This window comes from Mastomys coucha, unplaced genomic scaffold (genome assembly GCF_008632895.1).
Source record: "Mastomys coucha isolate ucsf_1 unplaced genomic scaffold, UCSF_Mcou_1 pScaffold5, whole genome shotgun sequence".
Taxonomy (NCBI): domain Eukaryota; kingdom Metazoa; phylum Chordata; class Mammalia; order Rodentia; family Muridae; genus Mastomys; species Mastomys coucha.
In genome coordinates, this window is record NW_022196911.1 from 98642061 (window position 1) to 98653382 (window position 11322).

The window sequence follows — 11322 nt, forward strand, 5'->3', positions numbered from 1 at the left end:
GTGCGTTCAAATGAAGCTGAACTGAAAACTCTTTTTGGGGGGGAAGGGAGCAAGATTACCTCATTTAACTTGTTCTGGCTTTCTATTTCTAAATTAAAAAGTAAATTAAAATTCTGTACTACCAACATGTGTTCCTGTCTGTTATGTTAAGAGTTTTTAAATGGGAGGATCTTCAAATGCAAAAAGTGCTTTATAAGTAACCACCAATACGTTGAAAATGTAATACCAATGTTAAAAAAACAAAGAAAAAAAAAAAAAACCTCAGTAACTATTTTAGATGGTCTTTAACATTCTTATTTATCAATTAAACTCGAAGTACAAAGCCTTCACAGGAACTGCTCTCTGCTCCATTTAACTATATACCACTACAGGAACTAGGACCATTTGGCAACAGTAGCACAGTACATGCCAAAACACAGATAAAAATGTGTTTTATTGCAAGGGCTGACTACAAGGTTTGATAGAAAATAGAACCTCATATTCTCAAGAGAAAACCACTACAGATACATCAGTGACTAGATGAGAATTAGTCCCACAGTCAATTTTCTTTTAGTTGACAACCAGATTTAATTTATATAATTTAGCCCATTTTCAGCAGGACAAAAATGGTAAGTCTCTTGAGTGGGTTGTAAGCTTTGCTGATTGTGTATTAGAGACTCTAAGCAAGAACCAATGCTACCAGGTGAACCCATGCAAAGAGCAAATCTGTAAAACTTCCCCAAACAAAAAAATCTAAAGCTCACTACAGATGACAATGAAGACTAGAGAGAAAAGCCATATAGTAATGCTACACCATTCAGCTCCAAGAAGCATACTGTTTATTGTGCAGTCCACATAAGGTCACTGCTAAGAGTCAAATTAGCAGTCTCACAGAGTTACATTTTGGAACTAGTGGAGTCCACAGATCTACACAGATATGCAACATAACAAAACTCCAGTTATATATGTACTACTAAATCCCTACATAAGTAAACTAAACATTGGCAACTAGATATTTGGAAAACTTAACACTAACTTTTTTTAAACCCACTAAACCTACCAACTCCTAAAGTCAGGATTTTTATCAGTCAGTTACAATAAAAAAAGCAACTTATCTGGTGGAAAGTTGTACTTTCAATTGTACTAAACACAGCATTTTTTTCAAGTCTATGATGCAGGCATTTTTTTCTTTTGTCCACCTTCATTATCCCATCTGATTTATCATCTTCAAACATGGATAAGGTCATAAAAATCATATATCCTAAGTTGTACTAACCGATTCTTGTAATTACAACAGAATCTAAGATTGGGCTATAGCTTTAGATTACACTTCGTTTTCCCAATATTTTAAATGTATGGAGGTCATAATTGTGGCTTGAACGTCAAAAATCGCATAGCTAAAACAACTTTTAAAGTTGAAACTAAAAAAGTTGTTTGTGGTAAGAAAAAAAACTTGTATTCTGTTCTTTCACTATAATCCAGATACTTGCCAATTCTAATGTAATTTTTTTAGAAAATATTTTACTCTTGACCAAAAGTATTTTATTAGCTGAAATGAAGGAAAATAAAACTTTATAGCAAACATTATCAAGTAATTTCTGATTCTTTTTTTTTATGAATTTTGTACTTTATGAATTTTGTTTTTAACATTTGCCTACTAAAACTGAATAACCGTATCATCTCACTAACAAATCCAGACTTCAGAAGTTTGGTTAATGTATAATTCATTAAAATCTTTGAATCTCATTTCATTTTGCTGATTTGTATCAAATATGCTCTATTATGAAACAAATAGCCTTAATTCCATACCCATAATAGCCCTTCATATAGGCATATTCTTGACACAAACCTGTGCAGACCTCCACAGTCATCAGTTCCTGCAGATTACCTTGCTTATGTATTGAAATGACTACACTTTAGCTCCTGCAATGATCTGTAGACTCCCAAAGCTGTGTATTCCCAGCCACTTTTGAGTTGCATGCTGTAGCAAAACAGTCAGCACCTCTCAAGATATTGCTGCAGAGAAAGATCTTAATTCAGCAGAGGCTCTTTCTGTGTTAAAAGCAACATTCCTGCTCAGAACAAAACAGCTCAAGACAGCCAGCCAGCCCCAAAACTAAACACATAGTTCCTGTTGGGCATTCATATAGAGGACTTTTGTCTTTGGATGAGAAGGAACACTACTTATTTTGATATCAACCATGTAGGTATTCTTTTAAAACTTCAAATTTTATTTCCAAACGATTAGGTAGCAGAAATAAAGCTCTTCGTTTTCTGGGTCCCATTTTTCTTTCTTTCTTTTTTTTTCTTTTTTGAGTCCTACCTTCTATTTAACATAATGCATCTTAAAAGGTCTTCCTACTATTATTTAAACAATTAACTCCCAATTAATGTATATGTTTATAGACTCCAGAAATAATTTATCACCAGAAGTATAACTTAATATAACATGTATATCTCTGACCACACATTTATTTTAAAAAGTAAAGTTTTGGTCTGAGCACAGTATCATTTGTTACTTTAATGGAGATTAACATTCTCTAATAAACAGGACTTAAGCCGATTCTACTCTTACTCACTGAGATTACTCGGCAATGATTACACAAGCAGACTGTCTTGTCACAGTGCTTTGCTTACGAATACAACATGTCCAAGGAAAAAAACTCCTGGGCACTGTGAGGAAATAGTATCATTAGTCTCATGTCATAGGAATGGCTTAAAATTATAATGTGGACCTACACAGAATGTAAAAGGGCTAAATATAAATGCTTTAGAAGAAATATTCATTAAGTACATTACAAATGAAACAGGCTACAGTTTCAGGCTAATTAAACTTCCTGATACTGACAAGTCAAAGTGCTCAATAGAAACAGCACATCTGTGACATCACAGGATATGGGACTGGGAAGCTGTAACAACTGGGGGGGTTTGTCCTTAAAACTGATGCAAAGAAATATTGTCATAGTAAAATGGAAAACTAAATTATTTAAGTACAAACCATGTATCTTGCCTATGAATTTCATTATGAAATTCTGCCTGATGATAATCTCTGATACAGAACAAGGCACAAGCCTTGGTGGACTTTAATTAGCAAAGTGGGCTTGGCATTTTAATCTTATGTTAAAATATAAGACTGGACGTTCAGCACATTATCAGATATGAACTCTCCCTCTGCAGCATTATCACATGCGTCATCAATTACTGCCATGCCTAGTCTAGCATCATGCCAGCACATTAAGACAGAAAGTACTATATGCAGTGTTCACTGGACCAGAAAGACAGAAATAAGAAGGGGAGATAGGGAGAAAGAAACCCCTAAAGAAGAAATTAAAAAAAAAAGGCAGACCGTGCAATACAAACCAGATCATGGCTGCTTAGCTAATATGGGCCAACTGCTGTGGAAGAAAAATGTCGAACACCCCAAGTTGTGTAAATTTCTGTAAACATCTAAACACACACACAAACACACACAACACCAACCTAATTAGGAACATAAATATATGTTGATCCTTTACTATGTCATAGCTTTGAAAGCAAAAGTTAAATTATACTTTCTCAATTGCTTTGTTATTTCACAGAACGAAAAGAAGCTAGTGTTTCTTAAAGGGAGAGAGGGACCTATCTTGAAGGATGTAAAACTTAGGATTCCTTTTCTGACTTTGTATCTACTCAAGTTTTACCAATACCTCAATGAAATCTCTTTAAGTATATAGATGTAAGCACAAATTTTAAATACTGACAATAACAAGCTTAGACATTTCAACAATGGACAGTTGTTCTAAAATAACATTATGTTTTATGTCCAAAACTTTTCTTTCCTCCCAGAAACAGATCTTCTTTCTCTGTGTAGACAAGGCTGGCCTCAAACTCATAGCTTCACCTGCCTCTGCTTCCCAAGTGCTGGGACTAAAGGCGTGTGCCACCATCGCCATCACTTTTTTTTAAATTAAGAGGCAGAGAAAATCTGGTTCTATGGCTTGGTATCATTACTGTCATAGACTAAGAAGTGTGAAAAGACAAAAGTAACTAACTGTTGACCTGGAAAACAAAAAAACCACCAGTCATTTCTTAAGCTACAGACACCAAGCTTATCAAGTCTCTCAAGGGTCTAATAGCTTGCTACTTTGTAACTGTTTCTACTAGAACATTTCACATATGATTATGTTGCCCGGAGATGGTATTAAAGGATCAAAATAAATTTTACTCCTTTATTAGATTTACAAAAACACTACACCTGACTTTCTGTCTTCTATCAAGGTTTAATATGGGCCAAAATCGATATTTTCTCCAATCCTAACTTTTTCAAATCTTAACTTTTTCTCTATGTTTTACACTGACTTTCTAACATTATTAAATCACACCCAAAAATCCACCTGATTACTCTAGGGCATGCAAGAAAATGGCTCTAAACTGTACTATCAGTTGTATATAAGTTTAACTTCACTCACATCAAGTGTCACACAAGCTCTACCTAACTAACTGGCTAAGACCCAAAATAAGCACGGGTCATCTTACCGATTCTATAGGCTTGTCAAGGGACGCTTGTTCAATCTCCAAGTGTCCTTCTTCATACTGATCAAAGTGATTACCCTGGAGGGGGAAAAAAACCTGCAGTTATTTTTCAAAAGTAATTATTATCAAAGTAACTGATAATCTAGATAACTACAAGTTATTTTTATTTTTTATTTTTGGTATAAAACCAAAATTATACTACAAATTGAGACTTTAAAAAAAAAAAATCTACGAGGCCCAGCGAGATGGCTCAACATTGTAAAGGCATGTACCACCAAGCTTGACCACTTGAGTTTGATCGCTAGCACACACATGGTGGAAAAAAGAGAACCTATTTCAGTCAAGTCATCCTCTGACAGACACATGTGTGCCATGGAATACACATACCCCACATATTGGCAAATAAATAAATAGAAATTATTTTCTTAATAAACTGCCACCAGAGGATGTAGTTCAGGGCTAGAGCTTCTAAACAACACACAGAGGTCCTAGATCAATCATGGGGGATGGAAGGTATACACTCACCCATAAAAACAGTTGAGGAGAGGAAGGATGGCTCAGAAGGCAAGTCTTGTTGCCCAAAGATACAAGCCTGATGACCTGAGTTTTATCCCCAGAACCCATGTAAGGGACTGATAAGGGCCTAGTAAGCCTGGCACACACATTCTATCCCAACACTCAGGAGGCAGAGGAAGACAGATCTCTGATTTTAAAGCCAGAGTGAGTTCCAGGATAATCAGAGCTACCTGGTTTTTGTTTTTGTTTTTGTTTTGTTTTGTTTTTTTTTGGGGGGGGGGGGTTTGCCTAGCACGCACCAGACTCTAAGTTCAAGCACTAGCCCAAACAAAAAAACAACAAAGACAACGAAAGAGACTCTCAAAGGAAGGCAAGCAAGCAAAGGAACACAGAACAAAACCTTAAGAGTCTGTCTTGAGCTCGAGACATACGTGGCTCAGTGGGTAAGAGCACTGGCTGTTCTTCTAGAGGGTTCAGTTCCCAGCACCAACATGGCAGCTCACAACCATCTATAACCCCAGTTCCAGGGATCCAGCATCCTCTTCTGGCCTCCTTAGGTAATAGATATGCATACATAACATTCAAACATATTTAATAAGTATAATAAAAATTTAAGAGAGTCTGTGTCTGGGGGCTGAAGATGCTGCTCAGAGATTAAGTATTTGCCCAGAATGCAAGAGGCGCTACATTCAATCACAAGTCTTGGAAATTAAAAAAGAAGAAAAAAAGGGACTAAATCTAGAATTCTGAACCTCTTTCCCCTTAACAACTGTTTAATTGTTAACTAAAACCATTATCAACCACTTGTGACATCTGTGCTTAAACTGGCTCACTTGTGTCCTTTTACTTTCTTCTTGTCATGTAAATGCTGGGAACTGAACCTGGGACCTCTGGAAGAGCAGTCAGTAAGCCATCTGAGCCATCTCTCCAGCTCACCCTTTTACTTTCATAAACAGTATTTCTTTCAAAAAAATTTTTTTGTTTATTATATGTGCTTGTTTGTGCATTCATAAATGTGCCATGCTGCATATGTGCAGGTCAGAGGCCAACTTCCAGGAGTTGGTTCTTTATTCCACTATGTGGGTTCTAGGGATCAAACTTGGGTGATCAGGTTTGTCTGCAAGAGCCATTGTGTTGGCTTTGTTTTTCTTTGTTGTTTTATTTTTATGGGGGGGAGGCACACTCCTCTAATCCCAGCACTTTAGGGAGAGGCAGGCTGATCTCTGAGTTCAAGGCCAGTCTGTATTACAGAGTGAGTTCGAGGACAGCCAAGGTACACAGTGATACCCTGGAGGGAGTGTGGGGGTATATTATTATTTTAATTATGTGTGTGTGAGTACAGGTGCCCAAGGAGGCCAGAGGTGCTTAATCTTTTGGAGTTGTGAGCTGCCTGATGTGGTTGCTCAGAACTGAACTCAGTCAGGTGTTCTGCAAGAGCACAATACACTCTTTCTTAACCATGGAGCCATCTCTCTAGTTCTATTTCATTTTTCTTTATCCTGTAGAAACAAAGCCATAGCTAGATAAGGTGGACCACACCTGTAATTCTAGGAGGCTGTGAGAAGGACTGATAATTCCACCCCATCATCCTTGACTGGGCTACACAGCAAAACCCATTCAAAACACAAGACAAAACAAAATAAAATAAAATGTCATAACAAAGGAATGAACATAAAAGTTGGATCATGAGCTGGAGAGATGGCTCAGCGGTTAAGAGCACTGACTGCTCTTCAAGAGATTCTGAGTTCAATTTCCAGCAACCAGATGTGGCTCACAACCATCTGTAATGGGATCTGATGCCCTCTTCTAGTGTGTCTGAAGACAGTTACAGTGTACTCACATACATCAAATAAATACTCACATTTATCAAATAAATGATAAGTAAATAAATAAAATAAAAGTTGAATCATACTGTTTGATTTGCCAGCATTGTTCTTTGCAGATGAATCTGAGAGATAAATGTGCCCTTACAATGTAATATGCAACCATAATCAAGCTAATTGTTATTGTAATAAGACAAAGCAGTTCAGACTTTTTGGAAGTTATCTCTAATTGAGGGGTTTTTTTGATCTACTGGTTTCATTAGGAAAGAATAATTCAAAATACAGCATTGAATCAAATATTAGTTTTTTGGTCTGGTTCTCTTTTTCCTGTACTGTGGATATGTATATATATTTAATGTTACAAGAGTTTTTGAAAAAGAAAGAAATGAATGTTCTATTATGGTTCTAGGAAAATTAAACCCAGAGCCTTTCAATTCTAAGCAAGCACTCTACTATTCAGCTCCATCTCCACCCCTAAAACACTAATGAGGGCTGTCATGACGGCTTAGAACAGTATTCTCAACATGTAGGTTGCAACACCTTTTTTTTGGAAGGAGGTGGGGGTCAAATGACCTTTTCACAGGGGTGAAGTCACCTAAGACCTTTGGAAAACATACACTGTAGCTCACAAAAGCAAAATTACAGCTAGGAAGTAACGACAAAAATAACTGTATGGTTGGAGTGATCACCACAACATGAGGAACTGTATAAAATGGTCACAGCATTAGGAAGGTTGAGAACTGCTGGCTGATAAGGCAAAAGCACTTGGTGCAAAACACTGATATCCTGACTTCATTTCCAGGAACACACAGTGAAAATGAGAACCACCTGCCAAAATGTTGTCACCCTAACTTCTGCAGACCCACTGGGGCACGCACATGTGCCCTCACACATAAACACACAAAATAAAAATAAAAACCAGTAATGAAAATGTTGCTTATAAATTGGGCAGTGGTGGCACACACCTTTAATCCTAGCACTTGGGAGGCAGAGGCAGGCAGATTTCTGAGTTCGAGGCCAGCCTGGTCTACAGAGTGAGTTCCAGGACAGCCAGGGCTACACAGAGAAACCCTGTCTCGAAAAACCAAAAAAGGAAAAGAAAGAAAATGGTGCGATGTTGCTTATAATCTAAGTTAGAAGATTCAAAGTGGGTTTGTTTTGTCTTTGTTTTTTTGAGACAGGGTCTCTCTATTTAGTCTACTGAGCCAACCAGTTGCAGCTCAGTAGACCAGGCTGGCCTCCAACTCAGAGTCGCCTCTGTCTCTGCCTTCTGTGTATCCTGAGTGGAGGCTAAAGGCTTGAGCCACCACACCTGACCCCCTCAATGTGGTTCTTATTACTAAATTAAAGCTTTTAGCAAAATACTTTTTGTTCATTTTATTTACTTGTGTGTGTGCTTGCACGAGCACTCCTCAGAGGTATGTCCTGGTCCTCAGGTGGAGGTAAGAGGACCACTGTGAAGCTGGCTCACTCTTCCCACTTTATTGTAGGTGCTGGCAATCAAAACCAGGTCAACAAGCTTCCCAGCAAATACACTGGCACTGGTTAAACCATATCACTGGCCCAGATTCTAAGTTTCTGATGAATGATCATATCAATCATTAACAAAGCTGCAAATACCTGACTTTCTCCATCTAGATGAGGTATATGCCAAGTTTAAAGTGATTTTATCTTTGACACATCCCTTAGTCTACCTTTGACATGACTCTGGCTAGTAAACATATTACACAGATGGCTGTCTTTCCCTGCTCTCACCAACTAAAATTTGTTTGCCTCTTCAGACAGGGAATCCTGTAGCCCACACTGTCCTTGGACTCACTCTAAGGAGCTGAGGGTGAGATCGTCCTTCTGATCTTCTTGCACCCATGTTTTAAGAGCTGGACCACTGACAAATGCTGCCACACCCAGCCTTACCTTTTCTACTCCATTTATCAACACTGCTTAGAAATTGTCTAACAACTAATAGTAGCTGTAACACTATCTCATAATTCAAATAACATAATGATCTATATTTGGCACTTTTTAAATTACTATTACATTTATTGCTATGTATATGTGTGTAAGAGTGTGCATGTTTGTACCATAGCACACATATTCGGGGGGAGGGGGGGTCAGAGGACAACTTAAGAGAATGAGTTCTATCTACTATGTGTATCCTGTACATCTAACTCGGATTCTGAGGCTGGTGGCAAGCATGTTTACCCACTGAGCTATTTGCTGACCATAATTTGGACTTCCTAAATCTAAAACATATAATGATGTCAGGGGTAGAGACACAGCTGACTTAAAAACAATGTTTGCCAAATATGCACAAAGCTCTGGGTTCAATCTTCAACACCACACAGAATAAGTGTGGTGGCATACACCAGTAATCTTAGATCTTAGTGCTTAGGAGGCAGAGCCAGGAGAATGGGAAATTCAAAGTCATCCTTTGCTACATAGCACAGCCAGTCAGGATTATAAGACTGTCTCAAGAAGAAAAAAAATATAAAATAACTTTGATTCCACCTTCCATACATGAAAAAAAGGAGAAAAAAGAAAAAACAAGCCAGGCAGTGGTGGCGCCTGCCTTTAATCCTAGCGCTTGGGAGGCAGAGGCAGGTGGATTTCTGAGTTTGAGGCCAGCCTGGTCTACAGAATGAGTTCCAGAACAGCCAGGGCTACACAGAGAAACCCTGTCTTGAAAAAAAAAGAAAAAAGAAAAAAGAAAAAAGAGAGAAAGCAAGTTTGATTTCTATAACCCATGAGCTAATAGAAAATGGACTACCACAGTTGTCCTCTGACCTCCACAAGCAAACTGTGGCACTCACAGCCCACACTTATCCATACTAACACAATTTTTAAAAAAAAGTCTTTTTTTAAAGCCAGTATCATTATGTAGGCCAGGCTGGCCTTGAACCCAAAAGATCCACCTGTCTCTGTTTCCTGAGTATTAGGATTAAATGCATGTGCTGCCACACCTAGATAAAGCCTCAAATTTTTAAAAAAGTGGCACAAAACAGAACCATACAAGACAGCTTCATATTTAAGCTATGAACAAGCCCAATCCCCCTCCTTTGTCACCAAATAAATAAGACTTTATTGCTTGCCTCTTCTTTACACATTCCAAATGAGTAAATTTTACTACTAAGACAATGGAATTGAAAAATAATGTCTCAAAAAGAAGACAACATAAAACCCATCTTTGGAAAAAAAAAAGATTATGAGAGAAAAAGAAAAAGAAAACCAAACTAGACATTCTGGATATGAATGGTATTGTTTTATTAGTATAAAGTTTACTGCAAACAGAAGCCAGGAAGTGGCATATGCCTTTAATTCCAGCATTCCAGAGGCAGAGGTAGGGAGATCTGAGTTCGAGGCCACCCTAGTCTACAGACCAGGTTCCAGAACAGCCAGGACTATACAGAGAGAGGCTTTGTCTCAGAAACCAAAATAAACAAACAACAGCAATAATAAATCTTAAAAAAAAAAAAAAAAAAGGCCAGGTGTGTTAACGCATGCTTTTAATTCCAGCACCTAGAAGGCAAACCCAGACAGATCTCTGGAAACTGAAGGTCAGCCTGGCCTTCAAAACAAGTTCCAGGACAATTGGGGCCCTCACAATTGTGAGACCCTGTCTCCAAACAAACAAACACAACCAACCAAACAAAAATAGTATAATACAGTATATTACCCCTTTTTCTTTTTTGGGGGGTGCAGGGGTATTAGAGACAGGGTTTCTCTGTGTAGTCCTGGCTGTCCTGGAACTCCCTCTGTAGACCAGGCTGGCCTCAAACTGAAAGATCCACCTGCCTTTCTGTCTAACAAATGCTGAGACTAAAGGCGTGCACTACAGTGTTTTATCGTGAGCATACTGAACTTTCTACTCTAATACAATATGCAATAAGCATATTTGGTTACAGTTCCACAGTCAAATGGTCAACTTGTTTTTTATCAGAGGAAAATCAACACCACGCCTTCTGGTATTTGCTGTAATACCAATGACTCCTTTCAGTATCTGTATAGTTGTTTATAATTCCTTTGGTGATGCCCATAAGTCTCTTTCACTTAAGTGTAAATGGCAATGCTAGCATGGCAAGGGAAGTAAGGGCAGACACACAAGCAAAAGTACCACAGTGTTTCAAGGAATAAACTATAACGGAACTCAAGAAACAGAAATATAACTCAGGCTAGAATCTATTTTCATTAATAATATTAGGATTAAACCACAACAAAAAGACAAAAATTCTAGACACCGTAAGTCTAGTATGGCATATGCCTGTAATCCTATATTCCTAAGGCAGAAGCAGGGAAAAGCTCCAAGTTCAAGGTCAGCCAGGGCTACAGGTCCTTACTTGTCTCAAAAAACAAAACAACCAAGGAAATCAAAATAAGATTTCATTAATTACCATGCTCAGAAAATAGGTCTGACTCTCAGCACTTGGGAGTTAAAGGCAGAAATAATTCAGAACTGGGGGTTCTAGACCAGCCTGAGCTACATAGGACTGTCTTT

General features: G+C 37.9%; 1 protein-coding gene and 1 long non-coding RNA gene across 11 annotated transcripts in view; both read right to left on the reverse strand.

Annotated features, from left to right (window-relative positions):
- Gpatch8 (G-patch domain containing 8) overlaps positions 1-11322 on the reverse strand; it is a 78172-nt gene that overhangs the window by 55538 nt on the left and 11312 nt on the right. For 5 of the 10 annotated variants that reach the window (XM_031354411.1, XM_031354417.1, XM_031354410.1 and 2 more), the window contains exons 2-3: positions 4495-4569; positions 3340-3374 (exon numbers count right to left, since the gene is read on the reverse strand). Coding sequence is in view for 1 of the 10 variants with exons in the window: in XM_031354408.1 (XP_031210268.1) it covers positions 4495-4569 (75 nt within the window). In the remaining 9 variants the exon portion in view is untranslated. The remainder of the gene's footprint in view (positions 1-3339; positions 3375-4494; positions 4570-11322) is intronic. The other 5 variants (XM_031354408.1, XM_031354409.1, XM_031354413.1 and 2 more) reach the window with 1 other exon arrangement.
- On the reverse strand, positions 808-3333 carry LOC116078962. The gene is made up of 2 exons (XR_004113687.1): positions 2559-3333; positions 808-1995 (listed from the first exon to the last, which is right to left on the reverse strand). It is a non-coding gene; the product is annotated as an uncharacterized LOC116078962 (long non-coding RNA).